The 12,475-nt window shown below is 36.3% G+C and overlaps 1 protein-coding gene across 1 annotated transcript; it reads right to left on the bottom strand.

Annotated features, from left to right (window-relative positions):
* Positions 1-392: 392 nt before the first annotated feature.
* On the bottom strand, positions 393-11,805 carry LOC137398307 (serine/threonine-protein phosphatase 6 regulatory ankyrin repeat subunit C-like). Its single transcript, XM_068084414.1, has 9 exons — positions 11,757-11,805; positions 11,514-11,661; positions 4,508-4,607; positions 3,129-3,816; positions 1,794-1,859; positions 1,588-1,653; positions 1,394-1,477; positions 958-1,032; positions 393-513 (listed from the first exon to the last, which is right to left on the bottom strand). The coding sequence occupies exons 1-9, from the start codon at positions 11,803-11,805 to the stop codon at positions 422-424; spliced, it is 1,368 nt and encodes a 455-aa protein (XP_067940515.1). The 3' UTR covers positions 393-421.
* Positions 11,806-12,475: the final 670 nt, after the last annotated feature.

The following is a 12,475-nucleotide window of genomic DNA, read 5'->3' as shown; positions in this document are numbered from 1 at the left end:
GATTAATTTAACTGCAATTTAGATGGTCTACCTTATCATTAGATAATTATTGCTGTTCCTGTTAGCCACTTTCTTATCAATGCCAAGGGACTGTTCATATTTAATACCAGAAGAGATGGCCAGCTGCAGCAGTGAGACCAGTTCTAAAGCATTGAAGGGTTCACATTAAGTAGGATTACCATCTGTTAATCTATGCCAGTCTACAAGATTTGCTGGTCTAAAAAAATTGAGACTTTGCCAAGCTATGCAGGTGGAATTATATAGCATGAGTGCAGTTCAATGATGGACATGTGTGTTCATAAGAATCACTGCTAGGTGATTAGAGAGGAAATAATGTATCAAATATAAATATAAAATTGTATTTAATTATAAATATTAAACAAGAACTACAAGTGATTTCAATTAAACAAAGAGGAAGATATCAGCCCTGAGGATCGTGAAGCTGGTCTCCTGTCTCGTCTGTATCAATGGGAGTACATAGTCTGTCAAGTCTCTCCATCATGGCAGCCATATCTAAAGGAACAGATATTCAGTGTTTATCATAAGCAATTATAGAATCCCTCTCTACCAATGAGAATTGAACCACCACACAATCTCCTTGTGTAAACCATCCTTCAGACTAGAGGTAGGTTTACAAGAGATGGTTTGGATTTGTACTAACTGAAGTTTAATCTATTGAGCCAAGCAATAAAATTTAGCCATGGATTCACCTGTTCATAGCAACCAATTTTGAGTGATTTGCTCAATTGAACAATGAGTGATAGTTAACCAATAGCATTAATTGTTGACCAGCCAATAGCAGTGATGAAACAATACTCATCATATCCATTTCTTATAAGTTAATAACTAGCAAGACAAACTACCCATGAAGGTAAATGCAAGTGTTATTACTGATGAACAGTAAATATGTGAAAATTAAAATTCAAACACTAGTTGAGCTGTGAGTAAAAACTTTACCTGCAGTCTTGCGATTATCCGCTTCCTGCAAGGCTACAATCTGCAGCTGAGACTCTTCTCTTTGAGTGGCCAATGCTACAACAACAATAGAATTAGGGCTCGTGTACTGGTACTGTTACGTCTTACAATAAGAAGCACTAAGCAAATGTAACATTACAATTAGACAGCATTATTAGCAACTGAACCAGAGTTAACACTAGCCAACTCAACACTGAACAAGGTCAGCTGACCAGCTGGTAAGTAAGCCAAAAGATAGGGGGATGACTCATCCTAAGCTATTTATAGAGCACTAGCTGCACACGTTTGGGCAGGAACAAAACTGAACTCTAGTGATAGTGCATACATATCAGGAACTACATACGAAGGAAGTGTAAAAATGTCATCCATATGTAATATATGACAAGTAAATCCAGTTTTACTGAAATTAAAAACTCACCTGTTTTCATCTGACTGTTTTCTTCCTGAAGAGCTGCAATCTGTAGCTGAGACTCTACTAACTCTTCCTTCTGATTGGCCAACTCTAAAACGGCAATTTAATCACGGCTCATATACTGCTATTACTGGATTATGGATTGTTTCATCAGCAGCAGCATAAACTATAAAATAAATGTAATCTTATTCTACACTCACCTTCTGTTTTGTGTCTGTCAGCTTCCTGGAGGGAAGCAATTGTCTTGTCAGTAGCAGCAGCATGTGCTAAAAATTGTAAAAAAAGACTTGATAAATACTATAAAAAAAATTAACAAATTCTTTGATTCAATCCAATTTGTGGGAAAAAGTTTACATTTCAAGATCCGTAGACTTTAGCCTTCAACGTAATCTTATCCTATGCTTACCTTTTGTTTTGTGTATGTCAACTTCATGAAGGGTAGCAAACCTCCAAAAAGTGGGAGCAGCATGGGCTCCAACAGAGTAAAAAAAAATACTTCAATCCAATCAACAGACAGATCATTTCATACAAATGAAGACTATACTCCACTACCCAGTATAGCCTCAGGTACATGTGGAGAAAAAGCTAGTGTCACTGTGACAACCATAGATATATAAACCTAGATTGGCCAATAATAGCTATTCTCATTGGTTGCCTTGTCAGACATAAATAGCATGAAGTTACATCATTGTATTGTACCTAATGCTTGGCTGCACTGTTGTTTACGATGGAGCTAATGAGGAGAAGGTGACAAAATTACATTTATTTTCACCTAAAAACCTTCTTGGATACATAATCCAGTAAGCCAAAGCAATTTTGTGATAATATCTGACAACCACCATAGATTAAAACTATAAAAGTTATGACATGTTGCACACAAATCATGAGCCATCAGGGCTTTATTTGCCACGCCCTCTCCTTTCCCCCTTCTCTCTTTTTGCCTTCCCTCTTCTCCCAAGAAGAAGTGAGAAGAGGAAAAGAAAGAAGAGGAAAAGGAGATGGGGGTACAATGTACCTCCCTCTCCTGTGTGTTCCCCTTCCCCCTTCTTCTTAAGAGAAGGGGAAGGGGAAAAGAGAGAAGGGGGATAGGAGAGGGCGTGGCAAATAAAGCCTTGATGGTTCATGATTTGTGTGCAACATTTCATAACTTTTATAGTTTTAATCTATGGTGGTTATCAGATATTATCACTGAATTGCTTTGGCTTACTGGATTATGTATCCAAGAAGGTTTTTAGGTAAAAATAAATGTAATTTTGTCACCTTCTCCTCATTAGCTTCATCGTAAACGACAGTGCAGCCAAGCATTATGTACAATACAATGACGTAACTTCATGCTATTTAAGCAAGAGCAAGAAATGCTCTATAGGAAAAAATCTTTACTATAATAAAAACTGTGTCTGTCTGTCAGAAGCCGCAGTTAAAGGTTAAATATTGCTTCATACAGGATTCCAACTCTCAATAATAATTATAATAAAATACTAGTTCTGACCAATAGGAGGCCTCCACCTCATCTCACAGTGTTACAGCCAGCAGCTACAAACTCATGCAGTCCGACACAGTCTGCCACATTTGATACAGAGACAGCTGAACTGCTTCTACAGCCCATTGCAGTCTATATGCAAAAAAATGCAGATGGAATTCCCCAGGGTATGTTTACAAAGATACCCTGGGGCCAAGCAGAGAGTTATGCAATAGAGTAGTACAAGTGAGTAGCTGGTATTACACTGTATAATAATCCTACCTGCTAATACTGGCTGCTGCCAGCTCTTAAGGAACTCTACTGTCTCTTTGTTTCCCTCATACTCTGCTTCGTCCAGAGGAGTTCTACTGTTTCTGTCCTTTATACTGAGGAGAGCAGAAACTTTATTAGGAGGGATGGAGGTCAGCATTGACTGTAGGGTTGATGTGTGTCCCATGCAGGCTGCTATGTGCAGTGCTGTGTGTAGGTTGATAGTCTTTACGTTGAGCAGGGAGACTCGTTGCTCTACTGACAGACTGATCAGTAGATTCTCTACTAACTCTGTATATCCACTACATGCAGCCCATGTTAGAGCTGTGAAACCCTTACCATCCTCTTCAGCTATCAGCCTATTCTTTTTACCAGATGATACAGTATGAAGCAACAGCTCTACTAAATATCTATCTCTCTTCAATGCAGCCCAGTACAGAGCTGTACGTCCATCCTCATCCTTCTCAAGCAGCAACTCATCTGCTATTCCTCTCAATGGAGTGAGTAACAGATGAGCTACTTCACGGTGGCCTTGGAAGATAGCCAATAGCAGAGCTGTGTGCGACTTACTTTTTCTGATAGTTAGTATAAGTTGAAGTAGCTGATCAGGAAGGGTGGTTGTTAGAGCAGCCCTAAGAGAGGTAATATCAGGAGCTCCACTAACTTTAATGTACTCCCTAATCCACTGTTCCATTGTCTCCTGTAAAATACTCCACACAGTAAAATATGACAGAGAAGTATGAAGACAAATTGTGACTCAACTGCTGACTCTGGGTGTGATGATGACTTATAAAGCTGCCAACCATAACAGAGGTGCTGCAGGTGAACTTTGGATATTCACAAAGTATAAAAAGGAGACTAGGAATGTGATACTCCGAGCTGGCAAATCAAGCATCAACACTTCTGCTATTTGCTCTTTCATGTGTTCACCTAATGGAAATGAACTCATTCAAATATTAAACATGGAAAAACAGGAGACTGCAATAAAATTTATAGTCTCCTACTTTAAACACTAGTTTCCTATAAAACTGTCAACTAAATACAATCAGTGACCTGCAGCTGATTCTGACCAAAATAAAGGCAAGAGAAGCAGCTAAAAACTCCAGTTTCAGAGCTCCTCATTCTATTCATAAGAGACACATGACATATTTACAGTAGGAAATGTTTGCAGGTACAAAAATGACTGAGGAATGAAACCAAAGCCTCCTGACCTTAACTTAACCTCACTAGAGGATAGAGTCTACGAGTCTTCTCAGAGTGGAGAGTGATAGTCTCAGGAGGTCAGAGTTGTATTATAATCTCACTGACTCCGTGTTTTTCCTCATCTACTGTATTATTCCCAGTAAGTATAATATCAACAGATGGTAATATAACAGAGAAGTTGTACTTACCTGTAGGTGCTCTGTAGGTGATATGATTGCTGGCTGATCCACGTCTTTTATAGCTTGAAAATGTATCCGCCTCTTATTCAACAATCTGCCTCTTGATTGGCTGAAGCAAATATAACTTATCCAATAACGGAATAGTTTGCCAGCCAGAAATGACAGTGAACAGTTAACTTTATATTATTAGTGAGTAATGTACGCAGGACACAATATTTAGTTTATTAATCACGTGAGTCTATTACACGTCGAGACATTTTAATGAATATTTAAAGTAAATTCAACTTTTACATTATTCTATATTACCACTTTATTGTTAATATAGAGCTTGTTACAAATTAGTCGAAGTAAGGAAGTTCCGTTGCGAATAAAACTGTAAATGTTTTATTATTGAGCCCAAGTTCCTGAGCTTGACACTGCTAAAGAACTAGTACAAAAACGACTGTTGCTGCAGTTTAAAATGTACAGAGGCTTTGGACATCAAAACATAAGCTTAATGAATAAAAGTCATTTTTAAAAGCACTGTAGCAATTCGCATTGAAAATCTACACACACTGCAGACCATCTGATTAAAAATGATTGAAATTCCAGATGACACCAGCCCTAATGCTAGTTATAGATAAGTTGTTATCTCATCAAATTGTTATGTCGGTAATTCCTAACGGTGCAAGTTGAAAATCTCAGTCAATTCTATAAATTTATGAATTGCTCATATGAAAGGTTGTACATAGATTCTCAACATAACAAAAGTAGATATCCAGCTCTCTACATACAACTCTAGCTCTCTCCACTCTCCTCGTGTGATGAATGTAAACTGACAGTTGTAAAGCTATTACCACTCAAGTAGCCTACCCAGGTGTAACAAGCCTTTTCACTTAAAGGCTTTTCACTTAAATTAACAAAGAGTATACAACTCTAATGTGAACCACTGGGAGTAGCTCATTTATCTACAAATATTGAATGGTTTTCACTGCTTGCAGAAAAAAGGTAATACACTGAATGGACATCAGGTTTTCTTTTAGTTTCAGCATAGGCTAGCTAAACCAGACATGTGAAACATGGCCTGTAGGCTGGACCTGGTCTGTTGGATGATTCAATCTAGCCTCGCATAAATTTCTGAGTATGTTAAAAAATAAGTGAGTCTTTTACTGTTGCTAAAGTGCTGCTAATACAACTACATAGATAGTGCATAGATCTAATGCATAGATATCCAAGCAAAACTTACTGCCACTGCAATGCATTTGAAATCTAAGCACCGGTGAGTACTTATCAATGCCCATTTGTAATTTCTATATTTGTCACAATCCTATTTTTAACACAAGTCTAAATATGGAGAAGTTGTTATTGTATAAAGTCTTGAAAAGTTTTTTTATCGCATCTTTTTAAAACAGTATTTGGCAGCTGTGCAGTATATGCGCCTTATAAAAGTCAACAAATGGTTTTAAGCAGAAAACAAACTTTGCGAAAGGGGGAAAGTGTTCAGATCACAAATAAAGATTATTTAACATTATCTTTGAGCAGTAACAAAGGTTAAAAACAGCGGTGAGCAATCGTTACTATGGTTACACAGTGTACTATTTATTAAAAATATGTAAAATATGGATATTTGATATAGTATTTCTTTATTGTGACAACTTCAAAACGTCCAACTCATGCCCTTTCCAATCTCCTCTAGCAATGAATATAAACTGCCAGTTATAAAGCTATTACCACACAGGAAGCCAACCAGGTGTTACAAGTTGCTTTCTTTGAATGGAGTAGGAGCTACCAATGAGTACACAACTCCAATGTGCTCTACATGGATTAGCTCATTCATCTACAAATATTGAATGGTTGTGTTGCTCATGGGACAAAACTGAGTCAATGAATGGATAGCAGTTTCTCTTTCAGTTTTAGCATATGCTAGACCAGGCATGTGAAACATGGCCTGTGATCATGATTCTGAGTATGTCAAAAAGAAGGCAGGCTCCAGTTTGTTTCCAAGAAAATTTGTGATTTTTGAAGACAAATAGAATCCAAATGCTCGCTACAGCTACTTGAAGACATTAAAAGCGCTCATGCCTAGCATGATGCACTGACACAAGTTAGTAACAGGAAAGAAACATTCACAACACAATGACGATTTTGGTGACCCGATGGCAGGGATAATTGGAAAGTGACAGACGAGATGACCATCATTGTAGGTCACGTTTACGAGGTGACGATGATTGTTTAAGTAGAATTACTAAAGGTACTAGACGTAACAAACTTTTCGTTGATTCTGATTTCTGACCGAAATCACGAAATGAATGAAAAACACAGAGTTATTGGCTTGAAATTCCCAGATTTATCTTAGCTGTGCATGCCCACCAAATTCGCCGACGAAACGGTTTTAACTGGCTAAACAAATTATTAGCGAACACGATTTTAGCAGCTTTAGCAATTAGTAAAGTTCAAGAAATGTATTAGGACACACAATAAAAGTACCAATGCAATTCAACGTAGAACACATGATGTAACTACTTACATGTAGGTTGCGTTATTGTTGGTTAGCGGGCGAGATTCTAGCAACTTTTAAACATAACGCATTAACGCCTTAAGCATAACGCGGCACCCAAAAAAAGTATCATGGCGATTCACTATAGTGAATACGATGCAACTGACATGATTACGCTAAAGATGGAAACTCTAACTACATGTACCACAAAACTGTTGCTGATAAAAAGAAAACTGTTAAACTTGCTAACCTAGTAAAAATATCTGCTAAAATTTTGCTTTCTTGTTCAATTAACATGGTATCATGCGTTACCAATCATTTAAAACATTCTTAATTTTACCTGTTTCATTTCACTTAAAAAAAGAAACTATTTTTAGCCATTGTGTTCAAATGTTAAATACACCAACAATAGCGCAATTTAGGCAGTTGCAATTTTTAGCCCTAAAACCTAAGAAACCTGCCACTCTTTGCGGAGTAATCAGTAATGCTTCCAAACATCACTCATAAGTTTGTGAAAGTCGCTGGTTGAACCATGCTTTTGATTAGCAGAAGTTCAAGCTGAACAAGTTTCAGGTTTTTAACGCAACCCAGTGCCACCAGAATGGATATTTGTATTAAAATAACAAATGTGAAGAAATAGGTTATTTTGGTTACCAATTTGAAAAAAAGTGACGACAGTGATTTTATAAGTGACGACAGTAATTTTAAAAGTGATGACAGCGATGTTAAAAGTGTTTATTCTGATGACAGCTTTGTGTGATAGGACCCCCCAATGTATCAAAGCAGCGATGAAAGTTTAACAACATTTTTATTTTATGCGTACGGAAAATCAAAGTTTTTATCGGTCACATTTTTACAGGTTCATGGTTTGAAAGAATGATGGGGATACTTGGTAAGTGAGTTAGATGGAGTCTGGACACTTCTGCCATCTTGCATGTTTACAAGTTAGCAAGAAGCTTGTCAGCTTCTACTAGCTAGTAATTACATTTTTTTAAGCTTTGGGCAACACAACAACAGTAATTTTGGTACTTTTGTCTACTAATGGGAAGAATTACAATTATAACTCGTGTGATAAAAACAGAGTTTACACACTGTTTTTCTGACTAAGTGTTGCAGCTACTGAATGTAGAAACGAAATAATGTTACAATCTTATCAGTTTAGATCTTGCTAATTGTAGACAACTTGAAAATATTTTTATCACTTACAATGATAAAAACTTCAGATGTTCTGATCCACTATGAAAGTCGAATACAGAACAGAAAATCATGCAATATTTTAGACCCTCGTTACACTATTCGGTCAGAAGAAAAATATATCACACATTTTTAGAAATTCTGCAAAAGATTTAGGTGTTCGTTTTACAATACCACCAGTAATCACTGTACTAGCTTTGTGACCACACGTCACCTTCCTTAGATGTTTTCTCCAAGTGAGACACAAATTATAGGTGCATGCATTGCTTTTACTAGTTCAGGGAGGCTGCACAAAAAGCTTTATCCCTACTAGCTTGCTGAATCAGTTTGAACTGGATTGAACCGCTCTACTGATCTTACTGAGGCCTACAGCTGATCTTTGTCAACAGGTGGTCTCCATAATGAACAATAATACAACGAAGTAGTGCTCAAGATTAACAAATAAACACATGAATGACATTGAATATCAAACCTGTTATTGATGCACTTGAGAAGATAATAAGATGCCAAGTTCCAGGAGAAGGCTTCAAAAAGTAGATCGCAGAGGTGTAGTGAGGGAGAGAAAAAGGGGTGATGATATGAATTTTGTTTACACTCATGAATAGCGAGCATTAAAAATAAGATTCATGTGGTTTAATATAAAAGGTAAATAATATTGTAGAGTATATTCTTAGCTTCAGGAAATTATTTTATTTTTATATGCATTTCAAAGCAAGATGATAATTAAGACTAAATTATTTTTTCCTAGCTCCTGTCTGTCTTGTCTTCTCCTGTTATATTTTAGTGTTAAACTGGTGGGAGCAACAATGAAGATTTAATTCAGTTATATCCCAGGCGTTCGTTCATTTTCAATTAGACAGCCTGAAGTTCACGAGTAAATTTTAACACAAATTGCTCTGCATATACTACTTGATGCTTGTAATAATGCTAATTTTAAAGGAACAAAGCTATCGTTGAAGGGCTGCAAACAGGGTGCTCCATATGGCAGTAAACTCTAGACCACCCACTGCCACTGAACTGTTTTATTATGTTGTGATCACCACACTGCAGTTGGTGTAAAAACTGATTGAGATTTACATGGGCTAAAAATATAATTGAAAGGTGTTAAAGGAATTGTGATGGTACTTGATAATGATAAACTTCATACTTCACAGACTGCAGCAACAGGCTGACAATACCTTAATCAATTACACTCAAGTATGTAATACCAGAGAAAAATGTTGCCTTATGGAGAAACTGTACCAGTATGAATAACTAAAATTGCTTTAAAGTTGTCTCCTATACAAGAGAATACTAAACAGGAAACTCATGCGTAATATGTAATAACCTATCATCTATCTGCTATTTGTGTTACTTATGCAGATAAAACTACAGGAGGTATACTCTTAAAACATGAATAATCTGTTTCAAGAACGCTTGCGTTATAGGAACAGTGAAATACAAGTAAATGGCCCGATCCATTCCAGAATTTTTCCAAACTCACCACTTTGGCTACACAGAAAGGAAAAAACTAGAAGTAACTTTATTAATTTGTGGACTGTATCATAACTGCAGTATCATTATATGATACTGAGAAAAGTTGTTGATACACACAAATTTTGATTGCATCAACAAATTTTCTCTTTTTCTGGTCAAGCTCACTGGTTTTATAGGCCCATTATTGTGAAACCTTTACAATAAGTTGATAGGGAGCAAACATCTTCAACGTTTATTTACCAAAGTTTGCTCATTTTTTCTAAACAGCTAAGTGTATTCTGTAAAATAAAACTAATAACAAATATTTACCAAGTCTACACTAAAGCAAAACAAAATATTTTCACTATAAAAGCACATTATTACCTGTTTGTCGTCTATCTGTATTCAAGGAGCAAAGTTAAAAAAAATGTTGACAAAACTCCAACTCGTAACATTCAGATTGAAGGACCGATGCTGTAACAGCTGTACCAAATGATCGCCGTTGCATTTATTAATAATTGAATGACTATCCTGTTCTCTGTGTTGGCAACACATGTGACGATCTATCATGACAAACTAAAATGTGATGTAAGTTGTATATATAATAGATATAATGCTATAAACTCATCATTATTATTTCACAAGTGCAGTTGGATTGACATACAAATAGAAATTGTGAACCCGCTTGACTTGACGCTTTCAGTTATATGGAATCTTTTTAAGTAGTACAAAGCAAAAACTTTACATATATTATTTATGTTATCTGGAATTAAGGTTATAGGAGGTATAAGTTATATGAGGTATGAATAAACTAGCTGCGCTTCCGGGTAAAGCCGGGTATTAACAATTAGCTTATAAACAATGGAAAGTAATGAGTGCCACCTGCTACTTGCTATTAACCTCACAAATTGCCAATGAAAAATTTTAGTAAGCTAACTTATGACAATCACTTTCTTACGCAATCACCCTGGGTGGTATGCAAAGTCGTTGGGTGTTTGCTCCTATATAGCGACTTATATCGGCAAGTGAAGAACTTCATCTCTGTGGCCTAATGGGTAGGGTATCAAATTGGGGACCGGTAGGGTCAGAGATCAATTCTTTTTCGGTACAGATTATTTATTCTAAAACTTTAATAGCTATAGCCGGAATGCAGACACACGAGATACTGACACACTTTGAGAAATCTGTATACAGGGGTCCTCGGTTTACGATGGTCTCGACTTACACCGTTTCGCCGTTACGACGTACCAACCCATAAAAGTTGTAAAAAACTAACCCTTTGAACCCTGGCCGTTTTTGTCAATGCGCGTCAGTAACCCTGGGAAATCAGTACAACATTCCGAAATTTTTAAACTTTTGTTAAATATATCTAAACGTGCTCATAATACAATGATACTTGGTAAAACTCTAATAAAAGAAACCCCCAGCAAATGTCATCAAACATATCAAATCCGTACTTAACCATTAATCGTGCTAAAACTATAAAAGTTTGTATGATTTTATAAAACTCGTAAAAACATTTATAGTGGCATAATATCAATCATGCACTTATTTATCATCATTTCATGACTAAACTTATACTAGGAAATTATAATTGATATAATAAAACTCTTTATTTGCATCACAATCATTTATGACCTACCAACAAACGAGTCGTATCCATTTTTCCGCGATATCATTCTAATAAAATTTGTTACGAAAACAAACAAAAACAAAAACAGCAGTTAAAGATATTTGAAAAGTGTTACAAATGGATGTGAAAAATCTGATCCAACATGCTGTAAAAGAATTAATTTGATTGGCTTATGCTCTTACTTAGAAACTGCACTTGTAAATAAAGCCAAGTGAATGATCTTGGATGAGAAGCGAATCATATCTGTCCAGTCTAACCTGGATAGATATTTTAAGAAAGTAGAGAGACCTGCCTTCTTTACTAGAGAGCCTTTGCCATCCACTTCAGCTGCTTCTTTTGAATCTCCCACTTTTCCATCACCTCCTGTAGGTTCTGCTTCTCCTACACTCTCATCTGCCTCAGCTTCTTCGCCACCACCATAGGTTCACCTTCACTTCTAGGCTCGCCTCTCCCAGCTTCACCACCATCATCTGTTTCACTTCCAAAAAATCTTGACTCACCTGCCCCAGTTTCTCCGGTAACTTCTCTACAATAAACCTCTCTCTCCATCCCCAGCAACATCCTTTCTAGTATGCTCATCAAGCTTAAGAATAAGGCGAGAAAGTGTTCTCTCTTTTTTTTAAAATAATATTTACTTCATGTGGTAAGGTTTTTTTTCCTTTAATTAGTGCTTTGTTATGTCATTTGATGCATTTCAAAAAGCAATGTACAATACTTTACAGTACAGGGCGTTTAGAGTTCTTTCTTTATGGTGTTTCGGCTTACACAGAAATTTGACTTACTCGATGGTTTAAGAACGGATCTATGGTGCGAGTCGAGGACAACTTGTATTTTGATTGCACTGCTCTCCTATTCTCTGAGATGTCGACATGTGTGATGATCTAAATTGACCAACGAGAATGTCACGGAAGTTGTATATATAATAAATTTAACGCTGTAAGCTCATCATTCTTTCTTTCGCAAGTGCAGCAATTTAGATTAACATTTAAATTGAATTTGTGAACCCGCTCGATTTGACACTTTACGTTATATAAAGTTTTTTGGTAGTATGAGGCAAAAACTTTACAGAAACTCTTTACGTCATCAGGATTTTACGTTATAGGTGGTATAAGTGGGATGGTATATAGGTGGAATGTTTACTCTACTGTATTGAATTTAAACAATATAAACAATAGCATATATACTATTTTTTGCTTTGATTCTAACTGAATACCAAAAA

Source organism: Watersipora subatra, chromosome 6 (assembly GCF_963576615.1).
Source record: "Watersipora subatra chromosome 6, tzWatSuba1.1, whole genome shotgun sequence".
NCBI classification, from domain to species: Eukaryota; Metazoa; Bryozoa; class Gymnolaemata; order Cheilostomatida; family Watersiporidae; genus Watersipora; species Watersipora subatra.
This window is presented reverse-complemented; position numbering and strand designations above follow the sequence as displayed.

Excerpts from the sequence above, each read along its gene's own strand:
- LOC137398307 (XM_068084414.1), bottom strand. The coding sequence starts at position 11,805 with ATGGAGAGAGAGGTTTATTGTAGAGAAGTTACCGGAGAAACTGGGGCA. Across the intron at positions 11,662-11,756 it reads TACCGGAGAAACTGGGGCAG|AAGCTGAGGCAGATGAGAGT; the intron begins GTGAGTCAAGAT and ends GTGGTGGCGAAG. Across the intron at positions 1,478-1,587 it reads TGACAGACACAAAACAGAAG|AGTTGGCCAATCAGAAGGAA; the intron begins GTGAGTGTAGAA and ends TTGCCGTTTTAG.